This window comes from Protopterus annectens, chromosome 3.part1, assembly GCF_019279795.1.
Source record: "Protopterus annectens isolate FY-2018-M chromosome 3.part1, PAN1.0, whole genome shotgun sequence".
NCBI lineage: Eukaryota > Metazoa > Chordata > Ceratodontiformes > Protopteridae > Protopterus > Protopterus annectens.
The window spans coordinates 380,630,127-380,652,457 of record NC_056732.1 but is presented as its reverse complement, the minus strand read 5'-3'; the positions used below and the strand labels follow the sequence as shown (position 1 = coordinate 380,652,457).

Sequence of the window (22,331 nt, the reverse complement as noted above, 5' to 3'; positions counted from 1 at the left end):
TAAATAACTAAGATACACTTGCTTGATAGATTCGTATTCCATTGTATTCCTCATCTTTGGAACAAACCTCAACTACATGTCAATCAGAGTAGCACCTATTAGAATGTATTTAACAGTGAATAAAAGGTTGAAAGTAATTTGGTTACAAATATGCAAAATAAATAAGGTATAAAGCTTGCTTAAATGTAGAAATAGAGTTTAGCAATATGTGATTAGCATCCATACTAAATGACTCTGGCTTGAAAAATAAGGAATTTGCTTAATGGACATGTTTTCCTATAGAATCAGCAAGAATGTATGCATTTCACACTGTCAGCAAGAAAGCTGATCTCTTACAGACTTAGCAAAAATGTAAAAAACAGGATGTATGCATTTCACAATTGTCAGTAAGAAAGCTAACCTGCTTCCTTAAAGAATGAACAACAGGAAAACAATCCGTATGTGTTTCTAGCATATGGCACTGTTAAGCAAGGAAGTTTGAATGGATATACTTTATCAAGTCAGCATTTGCACAAGATGTTTCCTTAAAAGACAATACCAGCATTATTTCTCTACAGATGAAAACATATTTTTCTGCAAACACCAGCAAACAGATGTTTTCACACAAAGACCAAAATAGAATACCAAGGAGAAAAACAGGATCTAAAAACACTATAAAAAGACTATAGCAAATGAAACTGTTAGGAGAGGTATTTTGTACAGGAAAGTTATTTTCTATGCTGATTGAGAAGTAAAGTGGTACAGTGTAACTAAAGCTGCAACACTAGTGCGTGTGGTTTGTTATAAAAAGTTATTTAATTACTGCTTTTAAAGTGACACAGTTTGGTGCTGCATCAGTGTATATTCTGCAAGTATCTGTGGGAAACAGACTGTGAATGCAATTATAACTAGACTTTGATTTCAGCAGAATCCAGCCAGCAAGACCTTAGTGTCTTAAGAAGACTTCGGCTCCATCACCGTAAGCAGCACTTTGATAATTAATTTTTCAGTACCCTTGCCACTTTCAAGGTAAACCTAGTTAATTTAATGGCCAACCTCAAATTCTCCCCGTCTTTCTTGTCTTGCCCTTCTTGAGGCTAGAGAAGACTTTTGATGATAATTTTTTGGCTAGGTTTGAAATGGACTACTTTCCTATGATGAACCTATGTTGGTGCAATGAAAAAGGCTAGATAGGAACATGGGTCAAGCAGGAATGTGCAAAAGCAGAAATGTAGAGGTGAGCTTAATGCACTATGAAAAAAATGAATGAAAGCAAAAGTATTAACTCCTTACACCCTGGCAATGCTAAAAAGAATGATCACTGATTAGCACTAAAATTTGGCAAAATATGCATTAATGTAATAAAATCTCAGGAAAAAGTGCAACTTTTAACATACAACAAGAAAGGCACCTTATGGTTATTATTTCCGTAGTCCTGAATGCAAATAATATATGAAACAACTAGAAGAACACTGTGAAGGAGAGAGAGAGAGGGAGAGGGAGAGAGAGAGGAAACACACAGTTCTTTACTCAGCCTCCTGCTATTTTATATCTTTATTAATGATCTAGCCTAGCACTCTGCCAATACCCCCATCATCCAATATGCAGATGATTCTACAATCTTCTGCAAAGACAAATCAGTCTCTGAACTACAAAACCTCACTCAAACTGCATTCATATCTGTAAAAAAAACTATTTGAGGGACTCCAACCTCATCTTTAATGCAAAGAAAACAAAGCTTATGGTTTTCAGCCAAAAAACCCACACTAGTACCAAAACTAGTTTCTCCATCACCACATCAAGTGATAAAACAATCAGCATTCTCTCCCTCACCAAATGTCTTTGACTTAAAATTGATAATCAGCTAAAATTCAATATAGGTGCACAGGAAGTCACCAAAAGGACTCATCAGAAACTAAGGATGCTATGTAGAGCCAAACTATACCTAACCAGCTATACAGTACAGTGCATCACCTCATCCTTTCTGCTTCCTACCCTCACATATGCAGCTTCTATACTAACTAACCTAAATAAATCCTAGTTCATCAAACTGGAACAAACATAATAAAACTGATAAATTCATTACCAACTCACCAGCACACACACACATACCACTGCAGTCCACTTAAATAAGTCACCTGGGTTTAATTTTCAAACTATCTCATCTTAATTAAACTGAAACATACCTACACAATTCTCTGCTACCAAGACACTTGCCCCTTATGCACTGAAACAGCAGTTTCTGACTTGCATGGTAGAGCTCTGTATTCTTACTCCTTCACTAAACTGTGAAACTTACTTCCACTGTCCATTTCGGTTAGCTCCAGTATCCAGTAGTTCAAACTCCATCTATACTCACATTTTCATTTAATGTGTTCCTGGCAATGCCCACTTACGACTCCATCAGTCACACCCAGCTGACGACCACCATAATCTTCCCAATCCTGTATCTTTATAGCTAAGTTCCTTCTAATTACTAACAATTTCCTATATCATTTACCACAATGTCATTTACTTATAACCATCATATTTTTCTTCCAGCTACCCTACTCCACCTATAAACCAACTGCTTACGTCTGTGAAACCATTGCTATGATATCTCTCCCTGCATGCTAACTAGCTCATCTTTTATCCAGTTTCTACTTTCAGTCTCTCAAACATAATAATCTCAAATGGCTGACATTCAATCCCTGTATTTTTTGGCTTGTAAATTAAAACAATGAATGTAAATGTCTGTACATGTACAAAATGTGTAACAGTCAGTGTCTGTATTTTGCTTGATTTGTAAAAGAATGCATACTATTTCTGTTCTACTGATAATCACCTCTATTTACCATTTCTGTCTAATATTGGAGCTGTTGTCTCCCAGACCTCTGTTGAAAATGGGTTTATTTGTAAGACAGTCAGACTTTCCCAGTAAACAAATGCAAACAAAATAAAATAAAATAAACTTTAACAAGGAAAAAAGTGAGTTGAAATGCCATTCCACCGGTTTAAGTTTGCTGTCCTGAATGCAGGGTACAGATTTGGAAGTCAGTTTTGAAAAGACACTAATACTGCTGAAGTAGTACAACAAGGTATGCCTGAGACTGATGATAAATAAATAAAACTCTGCTGTTATGTATTGCTCATTGTTGCAAACAAATCTTTTCAAGGGTTGTCTACTGAATTACATGTAGAAAGCTGACTGTCTAGTCACATTTCGTTGGTTAATTATAGAATCTTGCTTGCTGAGTCTACTGGAGTCTTGCCCTTCCATGCCTGTCTGTAGCATTAAAGAATAGGCCATTGTCTATTTCCAGATGTCCACAGTCTCTTTACATAGTAAGCAGCATCATGCTCCTCCATTTAGTCTATAAACTATATATAGATGTGATGTTTACTTAACTATTCTGCAGGACACTTGGCTAAAGATTCTGATGAACTGCCTTCACTGCCAAGCTTATTGCTTTGATTTTTCATAGTTAAAAACAGACAGCATTTCCTTGAAAACTATGCTCTGTGAATATTGAGAAACAAGAGGTAAGCCTTATAAGTGTAGCATATTTTAGTATACAAGATGGGTTCAGAGTTGGGAAAGGCATTTCAAGATTTAGATTGTGAGGCTGTGCCAAGCATGTAAACTCTTACAGTTGGTAGGTATACCATAATTGTTTGACAAAATAAATTTGTGGTTTAACTGCATAGGTTTTTCAGAAGCAGCTGTGTCCTGCTTAAAGTCCTGCAGTCAACACCATCAGGAGGCAGGAATATCAGGCCTGATTTGTTCCCTACTTTGTGGACTGTTGTAGAAATGTAATTCAAGCCTGCTGTCAGACGCTAGATCCTTTTTTTTTTTTTTTGCTGTGAGTGATAAAGGATTATTATTATTTTTCTATATAATCCTCTGACTTGGGATCAACTTAGTCATCGATCTTGTTGAGTAGTACAAGTCCATTTGTCATATTTTCTGTTATGAGTCTGTATGTCTGTCCTGAAGATCTACTTTTGTGATGAGCATCTAACATGTAGGGCAGCACAGAGGTGCAATGTTTAGCATTGCTGCTTCATATTCCGTAGTTCTCTAGTTCACTTCCAGGCTATGGTTCCTTTATACAGAATCTATAGTGCAACTTGTGTCTATGTGGGGTTTCTACCAACACCTCAAAAATAGGTAGCATGACAGGTTTTCAGATTTCCCAAAGGTTTGTATCTATGTGGGGTGCACATGTGAGCCTGTCTGCATATATGGATTGACATCTTGACCATGAATGGTTCTTTACTTTACCTGTCGTTTGCTGGAATAGATACGTACCCCTATGTGATACTGAATAAGACAAACTGGCAATCAGAAAATGAATGAACGGATTTAATATATACAAGCCAGTTTACTATATTTGAAGATCTCTTATGGTTAGTATCTCACACAATGGTATATTTTTCATTAGAACTCCAGGTCTCCCTTTTTCAACTTATCCATATGTTTAAGCTTTATAATACCTTGGCAGTAACAATCCATTCCTCAAGTCAGGTGTGAGTAAAGTTCATGAGATTAATATTGCTTCAGTCTTTGTTTTTGCCAGTATTGCTCTTCCTTGAACTCACAATATAATCACAGTTGCCTCGTTCTGCAGTTCATATGGCATCATCTGTATTGGCAACATACTTACGAATGCTTGAAAATTATTATTATTAGCTCTTACTACTATTGGAACTATCTAGCTGTCTTTATTCCATTTTGCTCTAGTCTGTGCTTGCATATCCTAGTATTTTATGAGTTTATTGCTCTGTAACTGTAATCACTGGTAAATATTTCTGTGATTAAGTTTACCTTTTTTCATAAACTGTATTTTTTTTTCTTGCTTCTAACTGGGTGATCCCATGTGATCAGCGCCTCTTCCTTTTTCAAAGTTCTTTGTGGTTCACGTTTCCAATGCTTCTCAGCTAGCTATGCATTATGTCTGAGCAATTCCCAACACACCAGACTTGTCGCATTATTGTGCCTTTCATTGTACAGATCCTTAGCCATGTTATCACAACCAGTAAAACAGATGAGCAACTACTTCTAATTTTGTTATGTAGTACAGCACTACTTCTAGTATGCAGTCCATAGACTTTGAAAATGAATGTGTACACAGCCCACTATCGTGAGTTGCCATTATTAGCTTTTCATCTTTTTTTTTTAACTTCACTTCTCTTTATATTCATACATCATTGATTCTTCAGCTCATACTGGGTTGGTGATGAAATAGATCATTTGAAGCCTAGCATCAAGATACCATTTCATCAGTACCCTACAATATGAAGTAACTGCTGCCTACTTTTTTACCTTTCTATCAGGGTTTGAGAGGCCAGACCTGAGGTGGGTTTGCAGTTTCCTATCCAATTATCCAGGCTGCATTTGAAGCAGATCAGGGAACTACATTGTTTTCGACTTAAAGGAAGTATGTTCCATAAAAGAGAAATTCTTTGAGAGAGATGCCTATTTTGCAAAACAGGTCCTGTTTATGCTGTGATGAAATTGTATTTCCTTTTAGCCAGTGATAAAGGTGTGATTTCCTTTACAGGTATGTAGAAGACAAATAAGATTGGATCCTGCAAGGCTTTGTAGGTGAGCCAAAGGTCTCCCCTCAAAACTCTGTAAGAAACAGAGGAAGAAAAATGCTTTAAGGTGGCCTATGTAGCACACAAAAGACATGCCATTGATTTTCTTTGTGAGCAGATGCTGTGGAATTTCAAGGTGAGTCATATGTTTAAATGGGTCTACTGCTTAACATCGAAAAGACACTACTCTGAAATTAAGCAGTAGACCCTACACTTCAATGAAAGTCCACTTAAATGAAAGTGCACTCTTGCTGAAGTCTAGTACCCAAAAAAAAATGCTAAAACATGTTTTTGCAGGGGGGCAAGCCCCCCTGCACCTCCCACACTTAAATATACCAACTCCGAGATCACACTACAGCGAGGAAAAAGGAATATTCCCATTCCACGCTGTAGTGTGACTGCTTAAGTCAATGCTCGAAGTTTCACTACTTCGAACAAGTGGACTCGATGAAGTGGAGTTCGAAGTAGTGAAACTTCGAACATATTGACGGAACCCATTTAGACAGATACATACTGAAAGAGATATTATATTCCTTCATGAGTATGATAAGGGATCCATAGAAAGTAATGGGTAAAGGGATTTCCTAATGATAGAAGATACATAGTTGTCAAAGGGATAGTTCATTGTCAATGACAGTGCATTGGTCCCTAATAACTCTGTCAGTTTTCAAATGGGTGTCATCTGTGTGTCAGGTAAATGGGTGACCATGTTTACCAAAGAGCCATACAGCATTTCTTGGCATTTAGCTTAAAGCTGTGTTCCTGACACCATTCATTTGTATGTATTAGACCACCCTAAGGAATATGAGAGTCAGATGGAGAGTTTGTGATAGCTCTGAGCTTGCAATCATCTGCAGACTTGTTCAGCCACAGGGTCTTAGCATCCGTCTTGATATCAGTGATGTAAATACTGAACAGGAGTGGTTCAAGGTTTGTTCTCTGAGATGACATCAGTAACAATCCTTTTTGATGAGTCCTTGCCTCTTTCACTAATAGATTGGGTTCTGTCAGTGAGCCAGTTTACTATCCAGTGGGTTACATAAGGGTTTACATTTAGTTTGCTTTGCTTGTCTATAATGCCAGAATGTGAAATAGTGCCAAAGGCCTTCATTGGGTTGAGATAAGCAATGCACACTAACTTGTCAATGTCCAATGCACTGGTGACTTGTTCGAGAAGTCTACTAAGTTTAGGAGGGGGTCTATGACATTTCATCGAATCTTAAAATAGTGAACACCTCTTCATCAAACACCTCTTTAGCAAAGCCAACGATCATCAAATGGAGTTTTCAGTGAAATTTTTCCCAGGTCAAGGCAACGGTTGGAAATCATCGGAAGTTTGTTCTTTTCCCCATTGTAGTGCAATCTTGAAGCTGATATATTTAGTTGGGGGGTGTGGGGGCATAGCCCCCACCTGAGTAGGTGTTACGTTTTATTATTTTCTTCTCAGTCACTAGAGTGGCCTACCCTTACCTTGCCATAGGAACACTTTTACTGAAAAGTCCTTCAACGATCAGTAGCTTCACTAAATAGGTGTTCAATGAAGAGGTGTTTGCTATTTTAAGATTTGACAAAATGGCATAGACCTGTTTAGGAGATAGAGTCAACCCTTAATGAACCCAAGCTGTTTTGAGACAAGGGATTCTAGAATGCTGGTTTCCCTGTTCATATGTTCCACAATAATGTGCTGTATTGCCTTACAGCTAAGGCTGATTAGGCTTACATGTCTGTAGTTACCAGGGTCAGTGGTGGGTACTCCCTTGTAGAGTGGGATGACTACAGTAGCTGTCCTCACTTCAGGCAAGAATCCAGTAGTGAAACAGAGGATAAATAGGTTTAGTAGTAAGTTTATAAGGCTGTTTTGGTGCTGATAAGAAAATAAATGAACAAAGTGTCTGTACCAATGGAGCTAGTGCTCCTATCCATGAAGTGTGCCCTTAGAACTTATTCTGAGGTGACCAGAGGAGGGTGTGGGCAGGTTAATATGTGAAGGACGTTAGTAGGGAGATAAGGGTGTAAAGTTAGAGCTAAATTTATCAGCTAATATGCTGACTGGGAGATGAGTATGTGTTGTTATGTTTTAGCTCAGCGCAGTGCTAGGCATTCCTTCTAAGGTTTCTGACATCGTTATGAACAGTGCAGTGCTAGGCATTCCTTCTGAGGTTTCTGACATCGTTATGAATAGTGCAGTGCTAAGTATTCCTTCTGAGGTTTCTGACATCTTTATGAACAGTGCAGTGCTGGGTATTCCTTCTAAGGTTTCTGACATCGTTATTTACAGTGCAGTGCAAGGTATTCCTTCTGAGGTTTCTGACATCGTTATGAAGAGTGCAGTGCTAGGTATTCATTGCAGTGCTGGGTATTCCTTCTGAGGTTTCTGACATTGTTATGAACAGTGCAGTGCTAGGTATTCCTTCTGAGGTGTCTGACATAGTTATTTAGAGTGCAGTGCTAGGTATTCCTTCTAAGGTGTCTGACAGCTATGAACAGTGCAGTGCTAAGTATTCCTTCTGAGGTTTCTGACCGTTATAAACAGTGCAGTGCTAGGTATTCCTTCTGAGGTGTCTGACATAGTTATGAAGAGTGCAGTGCTAGGTATTCCTTCTGAGGTTTCTGACATTGTTATGAACAGTGCAGTGCTAGGTATTCCTTCTGAGGTTTCTGACATTGTTATGAACAGTGCAGTGCTAGGTATTCCTTCTAAGGTGTCTGACAGCTATGAACAGTGCAGTGCTAAGTATTCCTTCTGAGGTTTCTGACCGTTATAAACAGTGCAGTGCTAGGTATTCCTTCTGAGGTGTCTGACATAGTTATGAAGAGTGCAGTGCTAGGTATTCCTTCTGAGGTTTCTGACATCGTTATGAACAGTGCAGTGCTAGGTATGCCTTCTGAGGTTTCTGAGATCGTTATGAACAGTGCAGTGCTAGGTATGCCTTCTGAGGTTTCTGACATAGTTATGAAAGGCCTTGTGGTTCTCTTTTAAATATATGTCAATTTCCTGTCCCTTCTTATCTTTGGAGAATGTGATTTTGCTTCATTTATAGTTTTGGATCACTTTTAGAGGTTGGGATATTCAGTTTATTTTTATGGACAATATGTTTCTTTTTTTATTGTATAGTTTGCTTATTGTAAGATTCCACCGTAGGGGTTTATTCCTGAACCTAGCATTTTATTTATGTCTGATGGGTACCAGTGCCTCAATGCAAGCATTTAGATGAGCAAAGAAACTGTCAGTGAATGTAATAATGTGATTGTGAGATGCCATCATTGAGGAGAGGTGGGTGCTTAAATTTCATTAGGTTATCAGCTAGCTGTAATATATCATCATTATCATGAAGGGCCATACCACCTTCAGACTGAGGGATGTATAATTGTGCCATGCATTTGGTTTTTATGTATCATCTGATGAGCATGAAGCAGTATTCTTGTGTTGTTGTACAACTGATTCAACATTTATGTATCCAGTCAGTGAAGACAGTCATGCCCAAGATGTAATTTAGAATAGGAAGAGCAAGCTGATTTCTAGCTTGAACTGTATTCCTCAATGTCAAGGGAGTTTTTATTAAGCTCCTGTTTATGCTGCATTGCTGACTCTTCTTCATATGTTCCCGGATATTATACACTCCTTCTTGTTCAAATTCTTTTATATCACATTCCTTTTACAGGTTGATATTTTGTTTATGCTTCAGTTTTCCTGCTATAAAATGTTGCCTTTGCACATTTATTAAGAGAAGATGACATTGTTATATCATCTGAAAAAGATTTAACCATTTGTAAGTGTATTTTCTGTTGGTTGTCTAATGAGCTATACAGTTTTAAATTGCCAACAAAAGCAGATGAAATGTCACTGGACAAGGCTGGTTTCTGGAAGTCAAGTTGTAACTATAGCTTAGTCTGTGAAGTAAGCATCTTCAAAGGATATGGCCAAGGCAAAACTACAGTGGTGGCAAGGAATCACACTGGAGTATTACAGTTTAGATTTTTATTCCTAGGATAATAATTTGCACTTTATTAAGACTTAGCTGTAAATTGGTTTGCCATTTTTCATAGTGACTGCTACATAATTTATTAATGTACTGTATATTTTATACATTTGTATGCATTTTATAATCTATGAATATGGAATGCTGTCAGATATTTCAATATAGTGCCATACTTTGGTTCCAATCATTATTACAGCTCTATGTTATGGCTTTGTTTAGTAACAAATGATCCTTTAACTCATACAGTTTTCTTTTATTACCTTTCTGTTCTATTACCATGATTGATTTCCTTTCCAAATGGCTGTACACTCTGTCTATATCAGTTCCAGTATAATGTATATTTTGTCAGAAGTTAAGTTATTGATTTATAGTTCTTAGGATGGCTTGCAGGTCCACTGTTAAAGGGGAGTATTTTTCCCTGTTGTTAGCCATGTTGGTGTACATTCCAGATGTGTATATAAATAGTTTTACTCAAGGTTAAATCATTATGCAGAGACGGTGACGCCATTACCCAGAGGTTGGGTACAGAATCTGGACCTGGATTATCCAGTTAGGAGACTTTCTTAATTTTGCCTCAGTTTCTCTGTTGATTCACTTCATTTCATATTCTCTTTATTAGTAGTTTTTACTTCTTTTTTAACTCTAATATCCATTCAGCATTTTTGTTATATTTAATAGAATTTTCATAAACACTTCTGAAGAATGAACTGGTTTCTTCAGTGGTGTTACTATAGCTGTTCTTTCATAGGTCTTAAACTGTTCTGATGTTATGAATTGCTTTTATCATTTGCATGTTTCTAAGAGAATTTGATGATCTATTACCTTTTTCTATATACTTCTGCCACTTCTTGCTTTAGTTACTTTATATTTCTCTGTATTCAGTGTTTCCACAGTAGCATTCTACATGTTCCTTTCATTTCCTTTCTTGTTTGCATTTTTGTGATAGCCCTTTATCTGTTATTAACTTAGCTGCACAGTAGTATATTCTATTTAATTTTGTTACATCACACGGAAATCTTTTAACAGTCTGAATTACAGTGTTTGTCTGCTTTATCAATTTTCAGTTTAGGTCTTAGTTGTTTTATGTAGCCTTTCTCTTATCATTCTTAATATGTCTGCCCATCTCTACTAAAATCAAACAGGTTTTCCATTACATCATTCTTTTTGTGACAGAGAATATCCTCTTTGTCTGTTTCTTTCTCATTCTCTTGCTGTGCAATTCTACCTGGTCTTTCAACAAAGGCTCCTGAGAGGTTCCCAGAATTTCACCTTGTGGTACATCGTCTCCAAAAGTGTCCAACTGAGTTTGTTGCACAGCCATCCAGGGATTCATTGGCTCGTCATATTATAATAAGATTGAGTGCATCAGGGTCTCACACTAAACTTTCACTTCTCAGTTGATTTATCACTTCAGTTTCTATTTCTTTTCTGCATCACTAAACTTTTTTTTTTCTTTTTAGTACATCCTTCTTTTGCGTTCTTATTCTTTCTTTTATAAAATTTACAATGTCCAAATGTCTTTCTTTACCTGTTTATATATTTAAATATCTTTTGACCTGCAGTGATCATACTGGCATACCTCTCAACCTCTTAGCACAAGAAGTTTGGACAAAGCCTAAAATAGTGTGGGGAAAGGGCTCAAAAATAGGGACAGATATTAAAAGTTGTTGTTATGAACCTAGAAATGTGCTAGAATAATAGCTTTTGTGTTAGCATACATTGTTTAAAGGATATAAAGTCTGAAACTCAAACGTGTGCCATTATTTAGTGACTTCAGTGCTCAGTGATTTGACAGAAAACCATGAATTTTATGAGGAACAGTCCAAAAATATGAGGCAAAAATATGGACATTCTGCAAAAATCTGGACAGTTGAGAGGTACGCATACTGGTTAGCACAACTTTCCTTTTTCTTTCCCCAAGTCCATGCTTCTTTTTATTTATTTCGATTGTCTATGGGTTTTGTTCTTTTTGTCATAGCACTTCCTTGGTTGCATCTTTTTCAGGATGGGACAATGTTTCTTTGTCTAGGTGGTGTATTGTTCTGATCTGCTATATTAAAGATCATAAATTACTATATGTAGCTTTTAACATTTTTTTTGGTATAAGTATTTTTCTTTCCTCCAGCTTATTTCTTGCTCTTGCTCTGTAGCCTCTGTGTAGACATTCTGTTTGTTACATATTAAAAGCAATGCGTAATCTCTTTTTATCTTTAGCTGCTGACTTTGTTGTCTCTATGTCTCTTACTTGGCCTGTCATGTTTATGGACTGTTACTTTCATTTTCCCCTGGGGAGCAATTCCAGCATGGTCTTTTCCTGGGGTAGGAATGTTTCTGTGTTCTTGGGATTCCGTGCTATTTTTTTCAGTCCTGGCACCAGTGCCATGAGTAGGCGCATTTTTGTTCTGGGACCTATGTACCCAGTCTTTTTTTTTCCAAGTCTCCACGGGGGATTAACTGGTGAGGAAGGAAGTACCTTTTATTTGATCGAGACTTTGAAAATCTATTGGCGCACTAAGATGTACCATTACTGCCTACTGACAGGACATACTGCTTAAGCTTAATGTTACTGTACCTGTCTCTTGCAGCTCTCTTGCTTTCATCATAAGTACATACTTGTACTTTACCTCTATTCTTGCGTTTAAGAATTCTAGTAATTTGCCCGTTGTTTTATTAGTAAGTAATTATCCTTGATGCTGCAAGCAGAACATTTTCTCAGTGATGCTGTGACTTTTGGTATGAATGTTAATAGTGGTTTTAATTTTGTTTATGATAAGCACTATTATATATCTCATGTATTATATTTATTTTATAAAGTTGTCATATGATTATTTCATTTTGGAGTTATGTGACACTGAGCAAAAATATGAAGTGAATTTTTATAGATCACACTTTATATTTTACACTTATTTTAAATGCTGAACGTATATATATTGTCCACTAAATCTGTATTGCATAACACTTTTCAGATTACTTCATTGTGGAGAAAGTTATGCTGATGTACAATATTTTGTATAAATAATCGATCTGTAAGCCCATACAAATAAGCTTTATTGTACATTATAGAACTAGGACTGCATCTCTTTATGCAATCCATGAGTTTTATAGAAAGTCATCCAATCTGGAACTGATACAATTGTTTTACATTACACAAAATTATTGAATTGAATTCAGTATTATACAAAGATGTTGCAATGTGAACTAAAGAAAACTACTTTTTTTTTCATTTCTATCAGATCTATGCTCATGACAGCATGTGATTTAGGTGCAGTAACAAGGCCCTGGGAGATATCAAAACAGGTGAGAGAAATGTACTGAAATGATGAATAAATGACACATTTTTCAGTCTGTGGGACTTAAGTCTGTGAGGCAACTTTGCTTTACGTATGTATTAAGCTTTAAAAAATACAATTGGTCATATGCTATTCAAATTAAAGATAAGGCTGTTAATTCCTAATGTCCTTTTTAAATAGAGTACCAGAATGCTCAGAGTGCGGGTGTTATCATAAAACACGATACACAGTGTTTCCCACTGCTGCATCCTTCTCACGTGTGAATATACATATCATGCTGTGTTTGAAGAGGGAAGCTATTGTTGCATCATGCTAAACAGCTTTACTGTTTAGAACTGTTCCATATTCACAACATGATTTAGGGCAGGTAGATAAGAAGGCATGAAACACTGCTAGTCTAGCCTTTCAACTTAACTAGTAAAGGAAGTCAGTAAAATGAGTGACAATTGCTTAAACTTCAGAGAGGGCAAGTAATTGTGCTGAAAACATCACTACAAACCTAACTGATAGTCTTTTTATGTAGAACAAAAACAAATATCTCTATTACTATTTCTGGAAACTTGCATAGTAAGAAAAAGTGTGCAGAGTGAAACTTCAAATACATTACAGGTGAATAACTAAGAGAATAAAAAATGTACAGTCATGACAGGAATTAATGAAGGTGTCACCACCTAAAGCCTTCTCAATTAGCTTAATGATCACAGCCTCTGTATAAAAGTATATTTGCATCACAGAGCTATTTAATCTGTGAATCATAGAATTTTAGATTCTACCAGAGACCAACAGGAAAAAAGAAAGTGGGCCCTCCTGATCCATACATCAAATATATCGCCCATTGTGTCAGTAAGTGAAACAGTGATAGTTGAAAAAGCAACACACACTTTGTTGTACAGTCATGTGGGCTATCAGTGGGGTCTCCTTAAAAACATCTGGCTCATACGATAGTTCATTTGAGAATGGCAATTAACTAATTGCATTGCTTCTATAACTGTAACTGAAGGCATTTGACAGTAGAGGTAAATGAAGATTTTTTTATGTTTTTCAGTTCACTTTGACAGTCAGTATCTGTTAGTTGCTAAGCTCTTTAAGCCTATATTAGTAATTTCTGATATTGCAATGACCATATGAATCCTGGGAGTGAATGACTTCAAATGTAAAACCCTGATAGGTATACAGAGAGACATATACGTTCCCATGCGTGTTACAAATGCAAGTAAGACAGCAGTCCTGAGTGTAATCTTTACTTTACCTTGAATGATGCCAAGGTGCAAAGAAAATACAGTTGCCTTCAACAATTGGTTAAATAGCTGGTGTCATTCCATGGGGATCCACTATGCCCAATAAATGCTAAGGATGCACATCTCATTCGGCATACTGCATAAAGAATTTGCTGGTCCCATAGTGACTTTTAAAAAGTACACAATGAGGAACCTTGTTTGCAGACAGAAACGCCTCCGAGTCAAAAAGCTTCTTAACGCTTTTATTTTGAACAAACCAAAGGCAGACCACTGCAGCTTCTTCAGAGAAACAAGTTAAACAAAAAACACTCACTTTAAAAATACTACATCAGGAAATGACATATTCCTGTTTCCTGTTACCAAACAGTTGTATTTAAAAACACATACAAAGTGCTAAAAAGTTAAAGGCATCCCACATTTAGAATCATTTTTAAAAGTAGCACACAACAATAAGAAATGGATTCAATTATATGAAAAAGATCTCAGCGACTTAACAATAATATGGATGACAAAAAACAGATGTCATTACTATTTACAATAAACTACTATACAAAAATATGTAAGTAGATCTGTCAAAAAATATACTCTAATACTCACTTAAAACATTAAAAACAAGTTTGCCTTATATGAGGTGTGTATAAGGGATAAATACTACTCATGTTTGCTCAGGCTTAGTTTATTAAACATTCTATTTGTGCTGTAACCATGCAGGACTAAGGAAGAAAGAAAGAAAGAAGAAAGGAGAAGTATCCTTTGCCCTGTGCGACCTATAAGATTCAGCACGTGAGAATCCATTGTGTCTTCCTACTAAGACCACTAAGACTAGGTTATAAACCTGACTGTTAGGTTGAGTAAGCCCTGAATAGTAGACGGTCAAGTCAACTAGCTAGACCTAATGTGTTAGTGCAAGGAGCTGATAACACACAACACTGCCAAATCATCCAATATGTGTTGCCTGATATACGGGTCAGACCTAAAGTCAGAGAAAACTATATAGTAACAGTAGATTTTACCTAAAATAACTTTTTAATTTAAGAACTGGGGCAATGTTGCAGTTAGTGTTAAGGCCAGGAAGACAGAAAGCGTCCAAGCGCAACTGCCAATCCAGCTCAGGAACTATTACAAAGGGATATCCAACAGCATAGTTTTTATAAAAGGAAAGGAATGTCCAGATGTGGATTCTGTAATTTCTGCAACAATGTCCGAACGGGGGAGACATTCCTTGTTAGGGACAGGAAGTTTGTCATCAAGCATGCACTTAATTGTGAGAGCAAATCAGTTATATACATTGCTATGTGCAACTGCTGCTCTGGGTTCTACATCGGAAAAACCGACAGGAGACTGCGAGATAGGATGTATGAGCACTTGTATGCAATTAGGACATGTAAAGATGACAACGCACTGGCCAAACATATTGCATTGTTCCCAGGACATAGTTTTAGCTTTATGGCTATAGACCATGTACCCTTAAAAATCAGAGGGGGCCCTGTATCTTTAATACTAGAAAATTGTGAGCTGGATTGGCAGTTGCGCTTGGACGCTTTCTGTCTTCCTGGCCTTAACACTAACTGCAACATTGCCCCAGTTCTTAAATTAAAAAGTTATTTTAGGTAAAACCTACTGTTATTATATAGTTTTCTCTGACTTTAGGTCTGACCCGTATATCAGGCAACACATATTGGATGATTTGGCAGTGTTGTGTGTTATTAGCACTTTGCACTAACACATTAGGTCTAGCTAGTTGACTTGACCGTCTACTATTCAGGGCTTACTCAACCTAACAGTCAGGTTTATAACCTAGTCTTAGTGGTCTTAGTAGGAAGACACAATGGATTCTCACGTGCTGAATCTTATAGGTCGGGGCAAAGGATACTTCTCCTTTTTCTTTTCTTTCCCTCCCTTCTTCTTTCTTTCTTTCTTCCTTAGTCCTGCATGGTTACAGCACAAATAGAATGTTTAATAAACTAAGCCTGAGCAAACATGAGTAGTATTTATCCCTTATACACACCTCATATAAGGCAAACTTGTTTTTAATGTTTTAAGTGAGTATTAGAGTATATTTTTTGACAGATCTACTTACATATTTTTGTATAGTAGTTTATTGTAAATAGTAATGACATCTGTTTTTTGTCATCCATATTATTGTTAAGTCGCTGAGATCTTTTTTCATATAATTGAATTCATTTCTTATTGTTGTGTGCTACTTTTAAAAATGATTCTAAATGTGGGATGCCTTTAACTTTTTAGCACTTTGTATGTGTTTTTAAATACAACTGTTTGGTAACAGGAAACAGGAATATGTCATTTCCTGATGTAGTATTTTTAAAGTGAGTGTTTTTTGTTTAACTTGTTTCTCTGAAGAAGCTGCAGTGGTTTCAAAATAAAAGTGTTAAGAAGCTTTTTGACTCGGAGGCGTTTCTGTCTGCAAACAAGGTTCCTCATTGTGTACTTTTTGGTCTGACTTGTTTGAAAGCAGTTTCCATAGTGACTTTTAGGCAGAGTCCAGTTGATGAACATTTGAACAAGACTAACATACTTAGTCCCAAAATCTGATCACATTAAGATGGCTCTCCTCAATTCCAGAAGTCTAAACAATAAATTACATCATCTTGAGGTACTCCTGCATTTGGAAAGCATCCATGTCTGTGTTGCTGTTAAAACTTCATTTAAATGTAAAAAGAGTAATCCCTCTAGGGCTTTGTGCTTTTTATGCCTTCAAACCCAATGGCAACAGGGTTGGGGTCTCCATATTTGCCAAGGAACACATTACATCCAGGCATTTCTGTAGGGACTCTCAGACTGAACTCATTGAACTACACATCACTCTAGACAGGATTAATAATCAACTAACGGCTTGTTACAGCGCACCTTCTTTGCTTCCGGATGACCATGTAAGATTTTTCAGTAATTGATCTGCCTATTAGCAAAAACTCTTTCAGTTTGGGTGACTTTAATTATAATAAACTGGGACACCTATAAGTCCTACGTAGGATATGCCCAAAAATTTCTAGACTCAATAAACAAAAAGTCCTTTGAGCAGTTAGTAAATAATCCTCCTACAGGACACAGCATTTATTAGCACCTTTTTTGAATTATCACTTATGTCATAGGCAAACATATATTTATATAAAAGAAAACAAACCATATTAACATATTCACAGTTACAAATATTATACATCACATATATTCTACTGTACAATTATCATGAATCCAACATTACATAAATTGCTCAATTACTGTCTTCTCTTAAACCTCACTCCTACTGCAGAATATTATTCTGCATGTATTGTTCACACAACTTCCATTTTTTCTATGTAATTTGCTCTGACCTCCTTGTAAAGATCCCTCATCCAGTTCTCACATGTCTTTTATAATATTTAATACTTCAAATATGGTTGGCTTGCACTTTGATTTCCATTTTCTAGTAATTACTTTTTTATTAGCCACCAGAATTAAACTTAAATAGGCCTTGCTATGTCTAGACAAATCAGATCCTGTATCCCAGCTCAAAAATATAATTTCTTTATTTACATCCATTTGTTCACCCAATATTTCTGACAAAGTACTCTGTAGGGGATTTTTAAAGTCTGTTAACTCATTACATTCCCAAATATATGTTTCCAGTTACTCCTTTCTTCCCTGTCACACGTCCAACATTTGCCATCTACCTGATGAAAAAATCTTTGAAGATTACTTAGGGTATAAAAATACCTATGCAAACACTTCCAAACAAACATCTTAAATCGTCTAGACTTTATTGCATATTTGGGAACCATGCAAATGCCCTCCCATTGTTTCCTTGTGAATTGCTTATCCAGTCTCTCTACCCAATCTTTTCAACCCCCTCTGACTGATTCTTATAGTTACTGTGCAATATTTTATATGCTCTACTAATTATTCCTTTATAACAGCAGCTTCTGTTCCAGATTTAACTAAAAACTCTACCTGTGCAGGTTTTTCACTTAGGATTCCCCTATCTCCTTTTCTTTGCCTGTACTGTGATATCAATCCATGATAGGAAAGGCAGTCTCTAGCCTGCAGTCCAAATGTCTTCTTGGCCTCTTCCCATTCTATTACCTTTCCCTCTCCAATTATTTGCTCCCATTGGTTCCTTTTTCCAGTTTTCTTCAGTAAATTTCAGCCCCTTTTACTATTCTCTGTACTCTAATTATAGTCATCCCCATCAGCAGAATCTCTTTTTTTTCCATTCTCATGTTGACTTATCTCTTGGAATACTTTCTGTTACTTTGTGACTATAAGGCTGTTATTATTCTCCTTAAGGATCTGCATCCAAAATCTCACTTTCTACGTATTTCTTGAATTTCCCCCACTTCATCATCATCCCTTTCCATTTTGAATTATAGTTTTATTGTGTTATGTATATGAGCCTTGACTGTGTTGCTCTGAAATATCTCTTCAAATCAGGAAATCCTAAACCACCTTGTTCTATAGGAAGGATCAACTTATCCCATTCAACACTTGCCCTCTTCTCCTCCCAGATAAAATCCTTCAACTCTTTATTAATTACCATTCACAATTTCTCCTCTGGTTGATAAAAATATGCCTGACCTGTGTATAAAACTAGAGGAACTAAAAATATTTTCAATGCTTGCATTTTGCTTTCCATATGCATAAACAAGAGCTTCCAGTCTCTCAGATTTTTGTATCATCTTTGGTTAAGCCTCTTCCCACTTATCCTTAGCTGCCATAACATAAACCTTTTTTAACCCATACTCCTAAATGCTTCGTTTTATCATGTACCCATAAATATAGGTATAGTTGAACCAATGTTTGTATGGGTACATAGTTTACGACTAGAGTCTTTTTCTATCCTGATTACTTTTTATATCCTGAAAAGACTTTAAACTGTCTCAGAATGTTCCGTAACACTAAGATGTCCTTTTGTGGTTTTATCCAGTACAAAATAATATTGTCTACAAATAAAGCCAACTTTTTTTGATTATCATACCAATTATAATTAGAAATTCTGTGTCCCTATTCTATTTTCCAATTGCTGTAAATATAATACAAATAACAAAGGGGAGGACACAGCATTCTGACCCAATTCTTAAAAATATGGCCAGTTCTTGTACAACTCTACTCCTCTTGTATCTTCTTCCTCAGTGAAGACTGACCATAAATGTCTGATCGTCTCCTTTAAACTCACAAAACAAAAATGATTTAAGGACTACAAACATGTCGGCCTCAAGCTTCTCTGTGACAAAATATCAAAATTCCCTTATGCCTCTAGCTCCCCAATCTTAAAACAACAGCAAGCTTCCATAAGGAATATTCTACCCATTAAGAATATGCATAGAGCTAACTGTCCCTGTCAGAACCAGCTATCAAGGGATAACATCAAAACCATTACAAAAAAATATGAAGAACATTCTCAGGTCCAGTAAAGGAGCCCATGAATATAGGCTGGCCTTCAAAGCCAAATATAATGATAAGTACTTATTTAGCTATGTTCTAAAACTAAAAAAAAAACAATACTGTACATTGCTCTGAACATATACATAATGATGCCTTCTACTGGGTCAGAAAAGAAGTTGTCATTATGAACATATACATTATGACACCTTCTATTTTGACCCAATAGACATTGCCAAATTGACAATATCCTTACAAACAAATTTTGTGCTAATGACATCCTCAGGACATCTATTCAAAGACCCAAATTATCTGAATCCCTTACTCCCATAATTATATCTAAAAATCTATTACTAAAAGTGCCAACCTAGACCAAAAACTTACGTCATCTTCCTATCAAATAGCTGGGGATGAAGTGGAGGCAGTGATAGATTTATTTTCACGGGTTCAAAGATTTCTGTAAGATGATTGCTTCCATGAAATTAAAATATGCTTGCTTCTTGGAAGGAAAGTTTTGGCAAATCAGGACAATATTTTAAACAGCAAAGTCATCAGTCATATTGCCAACAAAAATCTGTATAGTTAAAGCTGTGGTTTTCCCAAGAGTTGGATTATAGATAAGGCTGCTCACTGGAAAATTGATGCTTTTGAACTGTGGAGTTGGAAAAAATTGTTGAGACTCCTATAAACTGCACATGATCAACTCAGTCAATACCCAAGGAAATAAACATATACTATTCACTGGCAAGTCTTATACTAAAACTAAAACTCAAATACTTGGCCATATAATGCAAAGACTGGATTCGGTAAAGAAGACACTGATGTAGAGAATGTAGAAAACAAAAAAATGGATTTAGCAGAAGCTAAGATGGATAGCCAGCACTACTGAAGTAAGGAATATCAATTTAAAAGAACTTAAAAAGCAGCTGCTTACAGATAGGCTTAGTGTCCTAAAGTTTTTAATGTTATGAAGTCAGATTTTACTTAATGACTAAACTTCTGCCAAGATATATCTAGTGCTATTTTGCCAAAGATAATCAAAGAAGGAGGAAATAAAAGAAAACAATTGCAGTTGTATGGACTCTTGACTACCTTGATGAAAAAATAAGACTTTGAAGGAATGACATACTGGAACAGCTTTTGCTGTTGCCCAAATTAAAATAGGGAAAGGAAAACAGCTACACTGCTATGTATGTTTCAGCTTTATTCCTGAGAAATCAAGTGGGAAGATGTATGTGCAACACCTTAGCTTTCTAAAATCATTTTAATAAACATGCTAAGAATTAGGTTTCAGTATTGTAAAAGAATGTTTACAAAATATTTACTGAATATGTGGCCAAGTTTGGAAAACTAGATCATGATTGTAGTTATGGAGGGACAGTAAGGCAAAGTTTGACAGAATTATATGGGGACTGAATTAATGATAAGTGGAAACAAAAAAGGTTGTTATCCAAAAATAATTATTTTTTAAGAATGGCTTAAAGCCTCTTGTAGTTGTGGAAGCAGTAAACAAAAACCTACATGTTTTACAAGTAGGCCAGTCTGAAATGACAGGTAACAGTGTACAAGAACATAGTTACATAAGACATATTCTCAAAAATATGGAAGGCAGTCAGGTTAATACTTGTAATTGCTTATTGCAGGGTGCAACATCATGAGGTTTAATACAGACAGGTTGCCTAATGGTGACCCATCAATCTAAGAAAATTACTTAGTAAATTAAAATAAAAATTTAATTGGAATATAGCCTGTTGATACAGAAAAGTTAACTAAAAGTGACCTGTAAAATGAGTCTCAAAATGTATTTTGCCTCCTCACTTCCCCAAAAACAGGCCCATCTAATAAGCCTCAGTGTGTTCATTCCCACTCAGCCATCACATGGCTGCTGGCAAAAGTAAAAATCAACAGGAGAAAGCTATTATCAAGTTAGTCATAAAGGTTGCTCAACCCCAGCCATCTATGGGATCATCTGACTTCCTTGTAGCTAGTTTGCTCACCAATTTGCTTGGCTGTCCATGGCCACAAAACATTCTGACAGGCAGTTAATGGACCCACAGAAGAGAAAGACAATATCACCATCAGACATTGCCTTGCTTAAATGGCCACCTAGTGGCTTGCCACTTTCTCAATGCTGCAACTACCTAATCTGTCTGAGGATCTGAAAGGAAGCCTGTATTAACATGAACAGTCAAGCATTTCTTATAAGCCATAATCCCACTCAGGTGGCTGATGTAAGTACCTGCATCATTGCAGGAGCATGCTTTTCCTTCCATATGTGCATACCTACTGCCTCTTATGCAGTAGGAATGGCTGCCATCACAGTCTTGGCAGTGCCAAGCTCATATCGTCTGTTGGTCTGTAATTCAGTGCCGGACAAGCCTCCAGTTCCATGTAAGCAATTATCAAGCTGAAATTACTTCTCCCTCTGCCTGGATGGGTGAGCCATCACCAGCCACTCATTCCTCTCACCCCATCCAGTTCGTCCAATGGCTAAACCACTTCTCAAACTCAGGTCATAATGGTCACAGTCAGGGCTTTCTCACTGTATGTCACAGAGCCAGACCAAAGCATCACTGGATTATTTCATGTTTTCTTGCAGTGTTAAGCCATAAAAGGTAACAAAAGTCTTACAAAGTTTGTACTAAAAGGAATGGGTCAGAAAGCAACAGCTACCAATGTGCTGACTGGCAGGTTCTTACAGCTTTATGAGAGCCAGAGACAAAAGATTCAGAATTTGACTAAACAGTGTACTGTGTTAGCTTTTGAAAGAATAAGAGCAGATGCCAGGATTATTCCAAATGAACACAGAATATGAAGGCACTAGAACAATACATTTAGCATTTAGGACAGATGGCCAGACTAGCTACAGTGTATATTTCAACTCAGAT

At 36.5% G+C, this 22,331-nt stretch overlaps 1 protein-coding gene across 1 annotated transcript in view; it reads left to right on the top strand.

The window, feature by feature from the left end:
* Positions 1 to 22,331, top strand: part of LOC122798137 (dual 3',5'-cyclic-AMP and -GMP phosphodiesterase 11A-like) — a 757,362-nt gene that overhangs the window by 705,345 nt on the left and 29,686 nt on the right. Inside the window, exon 17 of the mRNA XM_044066848.1 lies at positions 12,776 to 12,839. Coding sequence (XP_043922783.1) covers positions 12,776 to 12,839 — 64 coding nt within the window. The remainder of the gene's footprint in view (positions 1 to 12,775; positions 12,840 to 22,331) is intronic.